The sequence below is a fragment of the Astatotilapia calliptera genome, chromosome 4 (genome assembly GCF_964374335.1).
Source record: "Astatotilapia calliptera chromosome 4, fAstCal68.1, whole genome shotgun sequence".
Lineage (NCBI taxonomy): Eukaryota > Metazoa > Chordata > Actinopteri > Cichliformes > Cichlidae > Astatotilapia > Astatotilapia calliptera.
Window position 1 is genome coordinate 13,214,043 of NC_137425.1, and position 14,675 is coordinate 13,228,717.

The 14,675-nt window shown below is 38.7% G+C and overlaps 2 protein-coding genes across 3 annotated transcripts; one reads left to right on the forward strand and one right to left on the reverse strand.

Annotated features, from left to right (window-relative positions):
* Positions 1–703: 703 nt before the first annotated feature.
* Positions 704–13,838, forward strand: LOC113020700 (transmembrane channel-like protein 6). Of its 2 annotated transcripts, none has more exons than XM_026164890.2 (20): positions 704–915; positions 4,619–4,737; positions 4,856–4,987; positions 5,089–5,205; positions 5,303–5,432; positions 5,570–5,657; positions 5,735–5,986; positions 6,079–6,218; positions 6,308–6,452; positions 6,794–6,955; positions 7,904–8,055; positions 8,207–8,285; positions 8,456–8,553; positions 8,633–8,728; positions 8,811–8,886; positions 8,972–9,105; positions 9,745–9,921; positions 10,123–10,201; positions 13,280–13,354; positions 13,474–13,838. In XM_026164890.2, exons 1-19 carry the CDS (start codon positions 872–874, stop codon positions 13,331–13,333), a joined length of 2,274 nt encoding a protein of 757 aa, XP_026020675.1. In that variant the 5' UTR covers positions 704–871; the 3' UTR covers positions 13,334–13,354; positions 13,474–13,838. The 2 variants fall into 2 exon arrangements, with proteins under 2 accessions (XP_026020675.1, XP_080157001.1); XM_080300875.1 differs by having other exon boundaries at positions 10,123–10,179.
* On the reverse strand, positions 1,157–3,503 carry LOC113020702 (synaptogyrin-2-like). Its single transcript, XM_026164894.2, has 4 exons — positions 3,281–3,503; positions 2,229–2,466; positions 1,946–2,079; positions 1,157–1,863 (listed from the first exon to the last, which is right to left on the reverse strand). Exons 1-4 carry the CDS (start codon positions 3,371–3,373, stop codon positions 1,756–1,758), a joined length of 573 nt encoding a protein of 190 aa, XP_026020679.2. The 5' UTR covers positions 3,374–3,503; the 3' UTR covers positions 1,157–1,755.
* Positions 13,839–14,675: the final 837 nt, after the last annotated feature.

A 14,675-nucleotide genomic window follows, 5' to 3' on the forward strand; every position in this document is an offset into this window, starting at 1 on the left:
CCTCAAATTCACTACACCAGAGTGAGAACGGTCATTTCTAAAACAAGCACAGGGCTGGAAATAGCCATTTAACCATGAAGTAACCAATCATAATACTATTCACTCACCCACTCATAGGTAACCAAAAGGTCACGCACATTGAAACAAATTACAAAGCACAAACTATTTGCCAACAATGGTACAAAAATAATTATACAAGAAACAATGACATATACTCTCAAATGCATGAAATACAGTACTACAATACATTGGTTTTGGTATTTGGTATTTCAAAAGCCTGTATATTTTTTCCTGCAACTCATTTAGCTTCCTAATATAATGTTGTAGTTTGTTATTATGACCACTGGAGGGTCAACCATAACTCAAAATGCTCATCTTATTCTTCCAGATGTCTTGAATGCAAATACAAATGTTTCCAGTGGAAAAAAATGAATTAGACGTATTTTCTATTATTGCTGTTGTGATTGTGTTACAGTTATTCATATACTTTGTCCCCATACAAAGAATGGTCATGAAATGGTATAGCAAACAACTGAAAGGAAACATTTATGTCTTTAAAGAGTCAAGAAAGACTAACCTAACCTCCTCCTCTTTGCTCTGTATTCATATTCAAATGATTAAAGAAAAAAACAAGAGATCGTAAATCAGGAAGTTGTTAATACCCCAGCGGCTATGATAAAGGTTGTGGCAGGATGTCACAAGTAGCAAAGCAACACTGTGAGGTTATCAGAGAAGTAGTTAGACAGTGTGACAAAATAAAGCATCATACTCATTTGCAGATAGTTTATTTTCAGAAGTGCAACACAGCACTGCTCCACTACACAGCAGACTTGGACGTCGTGTTTGAGATAAACGGTGATCATCAAAAACCATGGATTACAATGTGAACATTTGTGAAACAGATATCGACTACGAGTAAGTCTCTTTAAAAAAAAAAAAAACTATATATATATATGTATATATATATATATATATATATATATATATATATATATATATATATATATATATATATAGTTTTTTTAAAATATTTTTCTGTGACGTAAGTAAGTAATAAAGATGTATTTCTATAGCACCTTTCCAGGTAAAATTACAAAGTGCTTCACTTCAAATAAAAATAGCAAAAAGGGGGAATAGACAATGAGACACAATAACATGCTACCTAAACGCTAGTTTGCAGTTTATTAATTTGGTTTGTCAGAGAAAAAATATAATGAAACTGTTACCACAAATCAACATTAATTAGATTAGGGTATTTCCTGTAAACATGTTATTTATGCACTAGTTTGCCTATAAAAACACATAATTCACATGTTCAAGGCCTGGGATAATAGGTGATGCGTTTAATGCCAGAGGAGTGCCGAGTGTCTGTTTTAACCATGACTAACGAGGAACACACATTTTCTCTAGTACAATTTAAAAATGTCTTGTTACACAGCTGATACAAACAACGCATACGAGCCTGAGGAGCAGAGCTTTTTCTAATCCGAACATTTTTTAAATAATCAAATGGAAAGTCTTTTACAGACGTAGCTTCTCATTGGTTGAAAATGGTTGAAGTAAACTGTAAATAAACAACAAACACATACAGGCTCCTTTTGTTTTACTTTTAGTAGCCTACATGTCCAATCTGTTTGGCTGCTGAAAGTCAGTCTCAAAGTTAATATTTGCTGCCTCGAATCCAAATCTCACCTGTGTGGGGTTTGAACAATCAAAGTCTATGCTGTACAGAGGGCACCGTGGGAGAGAGAACATCTATTCAGAATTTCCATTTCCAATGATTCTGGGAAATAAAGCAGTCAGCCACTCACAGGTGTTCAGGTTTACATTATACCTTCCGTATGCAACGTACGCCAAAACAGCCTGTTGAGAGAAATTTGAATTAGTACATTAATTGTTCACACAAGAGATTCCAAACCAACTGTGAGTTGTATGTCAGACATACCCAGGTGATGATTGAGAAGAAGGAGAAAGCAACGGCAGCTCGGGCAGCATCGGCCATGACATATTCGGAGTTAGTTCTGGTCCACTGGTTGAGCAAGACACAGAAACAGATGAACCACAGGAAGGTCATAGCCGCTGTCAGGTGATTCAAAGCAGAGAAACAAATTCAGGGGAAAAGATTACAGCTGATGAAAGCTTCAAGTTATGACAGGCTGCACTTCCTTCTTTTGTACTCTTTTGTTCCTTTAATGAACTATATGGCATAGCAGTTAAAGCTGACTTACCGGAGAAGGCCAGATCTCCTTTGACAATGCGATCTTTCGCTGTGGCACTAGAGATCTTTGAAATGATGACGTCCAGGATGGGGAACACAACACAAGCCACAAAGGCCAGGACTCCAACTCCCACCGCATAGCTGCATGCGCATTCATTGTTGTTAAACATACAGGTGCCATTTGTTTTACTCGTGGGGCTATAGTAGCCTTGGTCTGAGATGGTTCCAAAAACAACAATGGCGAATACCTGCAAAGTGGAGACACTCAGGGTTCAGTCCCGGGTGAAGTTGCAAGATCATGACATTGCAACATTGCAAGATTATGAAATTGCAAGAAAGCAGTCTAAAAAAAGAAAACAAAATAGAGACGCCTTTCTGAAGAAGTAGAGCTCTGTCAACATCAACTTGCTTGCCTACACAGAATATCAAACATAAAATAAACATGTTTGACATTTGTCCGGAAAAAAGATATTCACATAGTCCTGTAGGTGGGGCACTGCTCTGGACTACAGATCGGTGATTGCAGAGAGAAATCAAACTACTAACCTTCCACCTGTTTTACCTCCTCCTGCTGCAGCCACGGCAAACACTAAATAAATATATGAATATAAATACTTTAAAGCATTGACTTCCTCGTTTGTGATAGTGTTGATTTGCATCTTTAGTTGTCAAGTTATTTTTATATAGTCAATTAGCTACGCTTAGTATTGCATGATTAAGAGAAAATGCTGCTTAAAATTTTGTGCTATGAAAAAGGAAGCGCACCTTCTCTGACTTTTAAATGTAAATTTCAACTACAGGAGCAAAAAACTTTAAAGCCTTTAAGACATGTCACTCGTCATCAGGTGGCAGTGTGGTGACACAGGGTTATTTGCTACTATCGGTCGTTGCATAGTTTACATTTAATTTACATTTAATTAAAATGTTTAAACCTGTCTACACTGGGTGTTCATGCCTCATGTAGACAGGTTTAAGCACATATATCTAAAAGCCCGCATTAGTCACTACTTTGCAGTGAGTAATGTGGCTGGCTAACTCTGATACTAATATAATTTCACTCACCCAGCACAGGGTGCGCAAAACAGTCTGTTTTATAAATCTCCTCCAATCAAAAGAATCATTATCCAATGAGGGTAGATTGCCAGTGTTTTCCATTTTACTCCACAAAAATTGCCTATCAGACAGTTTTAAGTTAAAAAGAAAAGCCTTCCTATTACAGTTGGGTACTTTCGATTTGTTGAACAATCTTGCTGAAAAGCACCTCGTAGGTGCCGTGGAAACTGGCCTTACAACATGCTATGCATTAGTGTGAAAAAAAGAACAGGTTAATCTCGTTTGCAATGCATCTGCCAAGTGGATGAAAAGTTGTGAAAATGATGAACACGACGCGCACACTCATGGGGAGATGCCAGGCTATAACTGACAGTGTTTCTACTGTGTTTTTATTCTTTTTTTTATCCACATCTGCTTTTACTGCATTGTTGTGCTTAAAAATGAAGCCATTGCCAATCACAGGTTTTCCAGATTGCAGTTTTGCATGGTGATCAAAACCTGACGACACTGTGTTCGTAATTCCATCAATTCTAGCAAAATGCCCAACACAAAAAATGTAACCTATGGTCGAGCCGCCACTGTGTTTTAGAACTCTAAACACTCATATCTGCACCTCTGTCGTTACGTCTTGCGTACATGTTAACCATGATTTGAACCAAAAACTTTCCAATCTGGGTTCATCGCTCCATCAGACCTGCTGCCACTGATTTTCACTCCACTTCTTGTGCAACTTGGCATATCTCGGACAAACACTGAAAACATTTCTGATGAGGTTTCAGTGAATAGAAGATGGATTAAATAAAGTTTCGAATGCATCTTTTAGGTCCTGTTTTTGGTCTTACTTCGAAATTTTTTTCTATTTTTTATGGATTTTCAGATCCTGTCCATTTGCTGTATATATTATTTCCTTTTACGCTCGCTGCTTCTTCTTTTGTGGTCCACTTGTTTAATTTCCTCAAATTCGTAAGGACTCACTGACCAACATGCAAAGATATGCTTTTTTAAGTTTTCAGCTAATAGCTGTTTGAGCTAAAATATACAAGAGCCTAAAGATACAATTTAAAATGGTCAGTCGTGGTTGTTTTCTGAGTTGTCTTTGATGTGTAGACATAACGCTGTTTCCTCACTTGAGTTAGGGGCCATTTTTATGCATAAATGATGCAAAGTTAAGAGTTAGGCGGCGTAACAGATGAAAAAAGCACTCCCCTGAAAATAAGTGAAAAAGCAGCCAATGTCCAAAGAAAAACTCCAAAAGCTATTCATATAAAACAACATGAGCTATAAGTCCTCTTCATGTTGGTCAAAGGTTTTGGGGACTTTTGGTCATTATTCTGTTCATTGTTGTAGGAATCTGGCAGATGGAGAACCAGCTCAGGATTTCTCCTTCAATCCCATCAATGAGCCAGAAACCAGCACCCAAAATTGCCCTGAAATACTGGAGATGGAAGTCTTTAAAGAATGCACAGGTACAATGACTCAGTGTTTGCTGTTTACACCCCAGCGAAATGTTAGAATCCAATTTCTATCTGTAGTTTTATTTTTGATCTACAGATTATAAAACCTATAAAACCTATCATTTCGTAGATGTACAGTCAAACAGAAGCAGTTACACGAGTGACGAATCACACGACAGAGAAGAGATCAGCCATCTGCAGAGACACGGCTGGTCGGCTGCAACGGTAAAGGTGCTCGCCTCGATGCCTAGTCGCACTGCAGGTGAGGGGAAAATCTCTCCGTGCTGTCTAAATGTTTGCTAGGATTTATTCACACGTATTAACTGCAACATTTGTTCAAAACGAAATTCCTCATCCACACAGAATTAAATAAATCCCGGCGAGTGCGATATCAGGCCTCATCCCATGAATCTCCTCACCTCTCCAGACCAGTCCAGGGTGCCTCTGTTCTGGCAGAGGCGGAGGAAATCAACACTGAAGGTGCCATTTGCTATTTTTTTGACAGGTGTTAACAAGTGTTTTCGTTCTACTTTTAACCCTCTCACTACAGTGAGATCTGACCTCTCTTATTCCACAGATTCCAATTTGTGCGCCGCTGAAAATAATATGGACCAGCTGGTGTCCAGCCTCCAAGGCCTCTCAGTGAGTGAAGGCACCCGCAAGCTGCGAGCAATGCCACTTAGCTTGGCAGATAAGATCGAAATCCGGTATGTGAGACACAAACCACTGGCGTGACCAGAGGAGTCGTGCAATGGAAATCACAATCAGTACTTTACGTCATCTTCAAGAATCTTAGAATCTATTTGGATGGCGTCTCACCATTTTTCTCCCTATCTTCTTCTAGAAAAGTTGCTTTCAGTTTAAAAACTGAAAGTTCATTCATCGGCAGAAATATACCCTGCTACACTCATCTAAGCATGTACATTTCAATGGTAAGTGCAAACAGCGTACACAGTGATAAGATTTCACCATGTGTGTAGGCGACACGCTCATGTTCCTTTCCCCTCAGACTTGGCGCCACTGCCTCTTTAGCTGCCTGCCCGTCTTCAGTTCGTTCAAATTGTGGCATTCAGCCTTGAAGACACTGAGCGGACGTTACGGAACCGGTGTGCTGTCCTACTTCCTTTTTCTGAGAACACTCCTGTTCCTTAACCTTCTCCTCTTTGTCATCACTGGCTTGTTCCTAATCATCCCACAAGGCATCAACCCTCCTCCTAGTCCTAAAGCAGACTTCAGTGGTATTGAGCTTCTCACGGGCACGGTGAGATGGCTGTACATCATATCCCAGCTGTATTTACAAGCTTATTTCAGCGACAAAGAAACCAGAGCTATCTTTAATGTTTTCGTTGACAGGGCTACTTTTCTGACAGCTTGATGTTTTATGGCTATTACTCCAGTGAAACGTTACCTGGAGACCAATACCGAATGCCAGCAGCCTATTTCTTTACCATCGGCTTCACCCTCTTCATTATCTGCATCATCCTTGTGTACAGGTTGAACTCTAACTCAATTACTTATGCTTTAATTCTATTTTTGTTGTGTCTTTTTTTTTATACTGTTTTTTTTGGGGTTTTTTTGACAGGTTGTCCAAATCCTTCGGAAAAAACTTTCAAGTCCTCAAATCTAACAAGAATCTGGCTGTGAAAGTTTTTTCTTGCTGGGACTTTAAAGTGAGCAAGAAGATATCTGTCAGACTCCAGTCTGAGAAAATCAGCACTCAGCTCAAAGTACGACTTTATATGAATACTCACTGAAGCGTGAAACGTTTCTTTTGGTTCTTGTTTTGTTGAAATTATTTTTAAAATAGACCAAACCAACCAAGTTATTTAAAAAGGGTTTCTTTACACTGAATGCTCTCTTGATGATTCTTAGCAACAAGTATTTCAGTTTTTGCAGCAGTCTTTGTCAGTTTGACATCACACATAGTAGTGTTTGTGGTTATCGTTTGCTCACAGGAACCTGATCACATGTTCACGTGTTATGTCACCCTCGGGGCCATGTCCTTAGTTTAAAAAGAACAAGCACCCTATTTGAAAGGCTTAGTTTACAAATGGTGCTTTTCCAACAGGAGCAGCTGTCTGAGATGATCAAGGGAGAAGACAAAAAGACCTGCATGCAACATCTTCACCGCCTTATTGTTCATCTGTTGGCGTGGACCGCATGCTTAATAAGCATTTTCTTGGGCACCATAGGAGTGCACAACCTGTCAGGAAAAAAAATCGACATCAAGGTACATTGTTGGGAAAAGGAAATGGTAGCATTCATGCACAGTCAAGCACCACTTTAAGTATGTAAATTTTAATTCCCCACCCACTGTGGTTAGCTACTTCTTCTTTTCTGCTAGACCTTTTGATATCTTTGTCTGTCTACTTTGTGTGATAATAAGCGCCCCCCACCCCACACGCACACACACACACACACACAACCCCCCCCAAAAAGATACTGGTGTTTCAAAGCTTTTCTGTGCAAGGACAAATAATAATAGAAATAACAGGAATAATATAGAAGTAATAAACTTTTGTGTTATCATCTCACGACTCACAAGGCTCAAGATGGTCCTGAAAACCTGCATATACAGCGCGGTGAAAAAGTACTTGCCCTCTTCCTTATTTCGTAGATTTTTGCATATTGCACACGTTTCAGACCTTCAAAGTAAATGCAACATGCAGTTTTGACATTATTTCATTTATTAGGGGAAAAAAGCTGCCAAAACCTACCTGACAATGTGTGAAAAAGTAATTGCCCCTAAACCTAACAGCTGATCATATCACCCTTGGCTCAGCTTTCTAAAACATTCGGTTCATCACAGTTAATTCACGATTTAACAAGACAGGGCAACTACTTTTTCACAGCACTGTACATACTCAAAGCGGTGTCGCCAATTTCACTCTTCTCTTTCTGAATAAGTCTAAAGACAGTTCTTTAGTAATAACGCAGAATCAGTCAGCGTTAGAGAACTGCAGATTGACTTCCAGTATAACCTGGACACGTCCCCATGATGTCAAACACAACTGCAGGTAGATGGTGTAAGAGGATTACTGATACTATAGCAATACTTCATTTTTAAATATCATGGTTGTCAAGACGATCTCACTTCAGCTGCATATAATGTTTAAGCGGAACTTCATTTCCTGTTTTGATTATAACTTGTCGGTCTGCATTTTTCATTGTGATTTAGACCACTTTAAATCTGCCCAAAGACACTGAGTTGCTGGTCTTGTCAGCAGTGGTGTCGGGCATTAACCTGTTACTCCCTGGCTTCTTCAACCTGTGCGTTTGGGCAGAGCAATATGAATCACCTGGCACACGTGTCTATGTCTCTGTCTTCAGGTAAGGGAAAAAAAAAAGGAAAACACGCAAAAGAAGTTTTCAAATGAATAACATAGTTCAACACGATGTAAAATTATTGTCTTTGTTATGTGATTTGATTTTTATAAAGTTTAAATATTTATAATAAAGTATTTGATCATTTATTTTTCAGGAACCTGCTGTTGAAGGTCAGTGTTATTGGAGTTCTATGTTATCGCTGGCTGGAGAGCATTCCAGCCAATGGTCTGGAGGTTAGTAACATCCTCACGCTCTTACATGATTCAGCACTCAGTTACTGTATGCAATCGTTTTTATTCCTTAAAGAAAGCTTTTTGCACGCAGATGTTTAACACATGCGATATTATAGCTACAGTTTTGGAATCTGAAAGCATTTAACATCCACATTTTTACATTTTTTCAGTGTTGGGAGAGTTCAGTTGGCCAAGAACTGTACCGGCTCCTTGTGATGGACTTCATCGTTACGGTGCTTTACACTTTTTTGGGAGAGTTCCTATGGAGGCAAGTTTACCAGTTAGAGCAAGATCGGGTGATTGGTTTTACTTCTGTTTTAAGCCAAAACCTAATTCTTCCCTTCTAGGGTCTTTTCCCAGACAATCCTGCAAAAGAAAAGAAAGCCAGTGTTCGACATTGCTCGTAATGTGTTGGAGCTCATATATGGGCAAACTCTTACATGGTGATTATTCAGTAAAAACACAGCTTTAATATCAGCGATAAAAAGGAAAATCAGTGGTCATGTGTTGCATTTCTTCTTGTAGGATCGGAGTTCTGTTTGCACCACTTCTTCCTGGAGTCCAACTAATAAAACTGATTGTGTTGTTTTACATGAAGAAGGTTGGTAGAGTGTGTATGCAGTGGGGCTGTAGTACCGTATGCCAAGACTGCATTGCAAACATGACTCTTCCTCTTTGTTTTCCAGAGAAGTCTCATTCTCAACTGTCAGGCCTCGAGAAAGCCCTGGAGGGCCACTCAAATGACAACGCTGTTCATTTGCATACTGTGGTTCCCCTCATTTCTTGGCACTGTCGTGACTATCATTTATACAGTATGGACGTAAGTATAACAATCTTCTTGGAATGCACGTAAGCGTTTTCATGCTTATAGCGTGAAAATGCTTGTGAGCGTTTCAAAACCACAAACACGCAGCTCGCTAAAAACAAACCTTAAGTAAAACAACAATCTCTTAAGTACAAACTAAAACTACAACTGGAATATTTTTACCCTGAAGGTAAATGGCCTGGAAATGACATTTTCTCAAGAAAGACCAAAACCAATAGTTTCAACTTAACGATTACAATCTATGTATTCAAATCTTTCTATATTCACTTGCTACTGTGAAGTAACAGGCTAGACACTCTTTTGCCTTCAGACCTGCTGTAATGAATCAACACTGAGCTGTAATCACACAGGAAGAAAACAAAAACAGGAAATAAGAGTAGGACAAGAGACATCTGGTAGATAAGCAGGCTGAAGGTTCCCACGTGATTCATCTTGAGTTCACTTGGAGTTTTCTCTCTGCAAATTCAAAACTACAGGAAAAGACAATGAGTTTACAAACTCATCAACTGATTCAGATCAGAGTAAACAAAAAAACACGAGACATAAAGGATCAGGCTAAAAAAAGATGATATATATATATATATACACACTCTTTACTGTATCCCCTTAAATGCATCTGCCTGTCATGCACAGAATCAAACCCTCGGAAAAGTGCGGCCCTTTCAGGAATCTCACAACAATGTTTGAGGGAGGGCAGATGTCGACCAGGCACCTGGAGGATGCTCATCCAATCCTGAAATGGCTCAGTTGGGTCTACGACTGTTTGGTAGAGAATCCAGTGTTTCTATTCCTCGCCAGTGGAGTCTTTCTGTGAGTGGTAATGATTACGCTCCTGTTTCCGCTATGTATTTCATTTCATTAATTAGCAAGTCAGCGTTGTTTGTTGGTAGCAATTCGTAGCAGCAAGCATCTCCTCCATTGAAACATTTAATGTTCGTGACTTACAGAAATGGTTTTACGCTCTTAAAATTTTGAAATGATCCATTGCTATTTTTGCTTTTGTTTTTGCAGAATGGTGATATACTTTCAGGCTCAAGTTGTTGATGGCCAGAGGAAAATCATCAGCCGGTTAGAAAAGCAGATTGAAAATGTATGCATGAGTTTGTCTATGTTAGCGGCATTTGTGAGTTTAAGCGCTAACACTCGCACCATGTTAAGGCTGACGCTGATGGCGTACTTTTAAAATGTACAAGTAGCATTTGAACCGCTTTTAGCATTTCCCCTGATGATGGCAGCGGAGAAAAAAAAGGCATCGCTAAAGATGTGAAAATTCCTTCTGAGTTGAGAGACAGAAATGACAAAAACGAATTCAGCATCTTAGTTTGAATTCATCATCTGAGTATATATGGTTATGTTAAAATTCTTCTTTCGTCTCTTCCCTCCTGGTTTTCACTTCTTCCTCCTGTCTTTTTGTCTGTGACATCATCTCTAAAGCTTGCAGCCTACGGTCTCTTCTTCACCTCCCTTTTATACTGTCCTTTGCTTTGGATGGTTGACCCAGGTATTTAAACTCATCCATCTTCAGCACTTCTACTCCCCTCATCTTCACCTTTCCACCTGCTTCCGTCTCATTCATACACATATACTCTGTCTTACTTGTACTGATTTTCCTTTCTCTTCTCTCCAATGCATGCCTCCACATTTCCACTCTCTCTTCCTCCCGTTTTACCGACACCCAATCATTTGGACATTTAATACACGCTTTAATTCTTTTCCTGTCTTGATCATTGTAACTGACTTTTCATGTGCTTTTTATAATGCCGCTTCATGGTGATCTGAACAGACAAAAGAGCTTCCAGTGCTACTGAAAGGGCTTGCTACAAGCGTTCAAAGATCTGTGAAACATAGTCCAAAACATTAGTTTTATTGGATTGTGCAGAAGTTGTTATTTAAATAGTTTTAAAAGACCCCTGCACTGAATAACCAAAAACAACTTCAGCTGGGCTAAGACACAGGGATCCTTGTTTAGCTTCCCGTATTGCACATACCATTAGTGGAACTCCTTCATCCCAGTCATTACCAATAGCCAAACAGCACTTCTGCAGCATAGATTTAATAGTCTGGTGCCACCTTTCCAGAGCTCCCTAGGACTCAGGATGACAGGCACTAGAGACCACATGTTTAACTACTAATAGTCTGCATGACCTAGTTAAAGAGCACTCAAAAGAATCTGTTGTTGGATGAACACAATTTAATCATGGCACCTATTTCCACGTGATTTAACCAAGTACAATAACCAATTTTTGACCATGTCAAACCAACACATTTGGCATTTGGTGGTTTAACGTAATCAGATTACATTGGATCAACGTAGTATACTTACATTGAGTTGAAGTGATTTATTTAAGTATGAAATCTGTTTTAATTCATTCTACACAAGTTAAGGAAAACGCAAAGAAATCTTGTTGCTTGAATAACTACTTTGTTAAGCAAGACAATTACTGCTAGTCTTGCGTAATGAACCAATACAGGGGTTGATGATTTTATAGAGAAAAACAACCATTTACACTTAGATTCATGGGTAATGCAGAATCACCAATTAACCTAACTCTAATTACACACAGCAAACTAGCCAGATTGTGGATTTGAACCCAGGTCCTTCTTGCTTTGAGGTAACAGCATTAACCATCACACCACCAAGCTGTCAACCCAGGCTTAACAAACTAGGAAAGCTATGATTACAAGGCTTGATGCAGCATTTTCTGTACGTTTTTGTCCTTGACAGGTTAAACCGCAATAAATAGCAATGCCATACACGTGGTGTGGGTGTAGTTGTCTGCCTCTTAAAACTCCAGCGATTTTCCTGCAGTTTGACATCTAATGTGATTTTCGTGAGTCCAGGCAACGAACCACTCTTACTAGATTGTATCATGTCATCTCAACAAGAACAAATTAAGTTGCTGAATTTCATGCAGATGCTACATGATTTAATTACGTTCACCATAGAAACATGAAATTATTTAGTTCAAATTACAAGTTGTACATGTAACAACCACCCAATTTCATCTTTTTGAGTGTGTTTTGATAGAAAATTTATGCCTTTGTCTGTCTGAACTACTTTGGATTTTGGGAGGCCAAAGATGGTAAAAAAGCCTTTATGATTAGAGGAGCTGACTCACTCAAGGGCAACAAATCAGTGACTATCAGTGACCGAGATCTACCAGTATCCCTCAGGACTTTTATAGTTTGCTCAACCTCTGGTTTGCTTGTTAAAGGCAAAGATCCCTGAAAGATAAATTGTTCAAAACATGGATCAGGCTCTGGGTTTGAATTGTTTTAATTAACCCCACCCCGGCTCCAACTTCCAAAGTTCAAACTCTGTCTGATGGTTTGGGCTTTATCCTGAGCCTCCAACTGTAATCCTGCTAAACATTCCTTGAGAAATGCTTCTTCCTTTATTCCAGGAAGTGAAAAGAACTAATTGAGCTAGGTCAAGTGGTTATTTTTGCAATTTTGGGTGTGTCTCGATAGCAGCCAATTCCCCATCATCCACTGGCAGAGCAAATTTTGCTTGTGTAGATCTATTAGGTAAAACTGGAGGACAAGATGAACCGAGCCCAAAAGTTTGTTTGAGACCACATTTCTCAGATCTCTCATAAGCATTTGCTTGCTCACATTTAATTCAAAGTGTTATGCTATGGACGACAAATCATCTTTTCTACACAAATACAATTCCGTCCATGAAGCTTCCTTCAGAAACTTAAGTCAGAAGCAACAGCTGCCATACTCAGTCCTGTTAACAGTCACCAAAAACATAAGATAAGATAAGAAACATAACATATAACTTTCACTATCTAGTGTTTGGTTGAGAACAGGACAGATCAGTCAGAGTTAACAACCAACATCAAGCTAGCCACAAACATAAACCTATCAAAAAGACCCGACGTGGGTAGGCTCCTGCCTACATAGCAGAGCTTATAACAGCAGTCAGCTTCTCTGATCGTCGGTTTATAGTTCCACACTATTTATAACCAGAGGTGACCACGCTTTTCACGCAGTAGCTCTAAAACTTTGAAACAGCCTTTCTCAGCTCATCTGGTTGGCTCAGTCAGTATTTTATTACAGTTTTTAATTTATTGAATCAATTTATTTTTTAATAACTGCTGAAATCAAGTTTTTGTCATTATTAATGTCAATGCATTGTGTTTTGTTTTAATGCTGTTCAAAGGAGGGTAAGGACAAAAAGTTCCTCATCGCCAAATTACAGGATTTATGCAAATAATCATCCCACTTCCCCTCAAGGGTGAGTATTCTCAATACTGCAGCTCTTCACTGAGGCTACATAATTTTTGTTTTGTTTAGGTTTTTTTTGCTTTGCACTGGTATTTCAAGTCAAAAGATGAACTTTCTTTTCTTCCCCAGTCTCTGGCTGAACACTGTGAACAAAGTGCACTCTCTCACTACACATCTCTCACTACGCAGCAGTTTGGCTCACTGAGAAGTATTTTGGCTTCGATATTATCTCAAAGCTGAGTTGATTGTCCAGATAAACAGGAACGTCTAAAACATGCTACAAACATGAACAAAATACAAGTAAAATCAGTAACCGTGAAGTTTGCTGTTTTTAAATATATGTTAATCTTGGTCATCTCTGAAAACTGAATCACTGACAGTTGGCACCTCAGCAGGGTTATTAATATTTATTTATAGGCTTTTATTATCACAGTGTACAATGATCTTCAATGTATTTTATGACAAGACAAAATAAAATTTCTTCTTTGTTTTTGTCCCTGTTGTTTCTTTTATCTGATGGCAAGTGTTAAATTCCGGTTCTTTCGGATTCTTTACGGCCAAAAAGACACGGCTCAAAAGTGGTCTTTTTACTTTAAAAAATGATCTTTATTTTACATATCCGGATATGGAGACCTTAGCACACAACACACAACCCAAGATTCTTTAAAATCAGTCATCATGAATACCTTCACAATGGATTTCTCAAGAACACATTCCACGTGACATTGTTTAACCGGTAAAATATGCAGAAGTGCGAAAGAAAAAGTAAAGTGGGGTCCTGTTGGATATGTTGTCAGTGAAGAACGACTTTTGCCTGACTGTAAAACCTTTTGAGAACACATAAAGGTTATGTGAGTAAAAACTTACCTGAGCTGACTTGAAGTTGTTCTTTGATCTTTTTGTTGTTCTTCTTTTCCAGTACAAACAAATTGAGTCATATTCATGGTATAGACCACCAAGTTCTAGTCAGTTCATCCTTGAGTTCAAGTGAACAATTGAAGAACATTTGCCAAATCTGAAGGAATATGTTTCATCAAAAGAAATAAAAATATTATAATTATTTTATTTACATTTTTTTTACTGTTTCAATGAGAAAAGTCCAGCTGGATGAACCAACGGTCTAAAAATATGACAACTTGCTCCTGCGTACCACCATGTCCAAATACAGTAAGTTAACTAGCACATTGCTACATTAACAAGTTTTCAGTAATGCCAGCCGTCCCTAGCCACCATACAGTTTCCCCCTAGCTGCTAAACAAGTTAGGTAACTCTGAACAGTTATTCAAAAATTCTTCCTGACTTTCCTTCATGAAAACACAAGAATGAAAGTG

Bases quoted from the DNA above. Each gene is read 5' to 3' on its own strand.
- LOC113020700 (XM_080300875.1), top strand. From the start codon at position 872: ATGGATTACAATGTGAACATTTGTGAAACAGATATCGACTACGA. The intron at 6,219-6,307 runs GTTGAACTCTAA...TTTTTTTGACAG, and splicing joins TGCATCATCCTTGTGTACAG to GTTGTCCAAATCCTTCGGAA. The intron at 13,355-13,473 runs GTGAGTATTCTC...TTTCTTCCCCAG, and splicing joins CATCCCACTTCCCCTCAAGG to TCTCTGGCTGAACACTGTGA.
- LOC113020702 (XM_026164894.2), bottom strand. From the start codon at position 3,373: ATGGAAAACACTGGCAATCTACCCTCATTGGATAATGATTCTTTTGAT. The intron at 2,080-2,228 runs GTAAGTCAGCTT...ATCACCTGACAG, and splicing joins AGGAGATCTGGCCTTCTCCG to CGGCTATGACCTTCCTGTGG. The intron at 1,864-1,945 runs GTATGTCTGACA...TTCTCTCAACAG, and splicing joins TCTTCTCAATCATCACCTGG to GCTGTTTTGGCGTACGTTGC.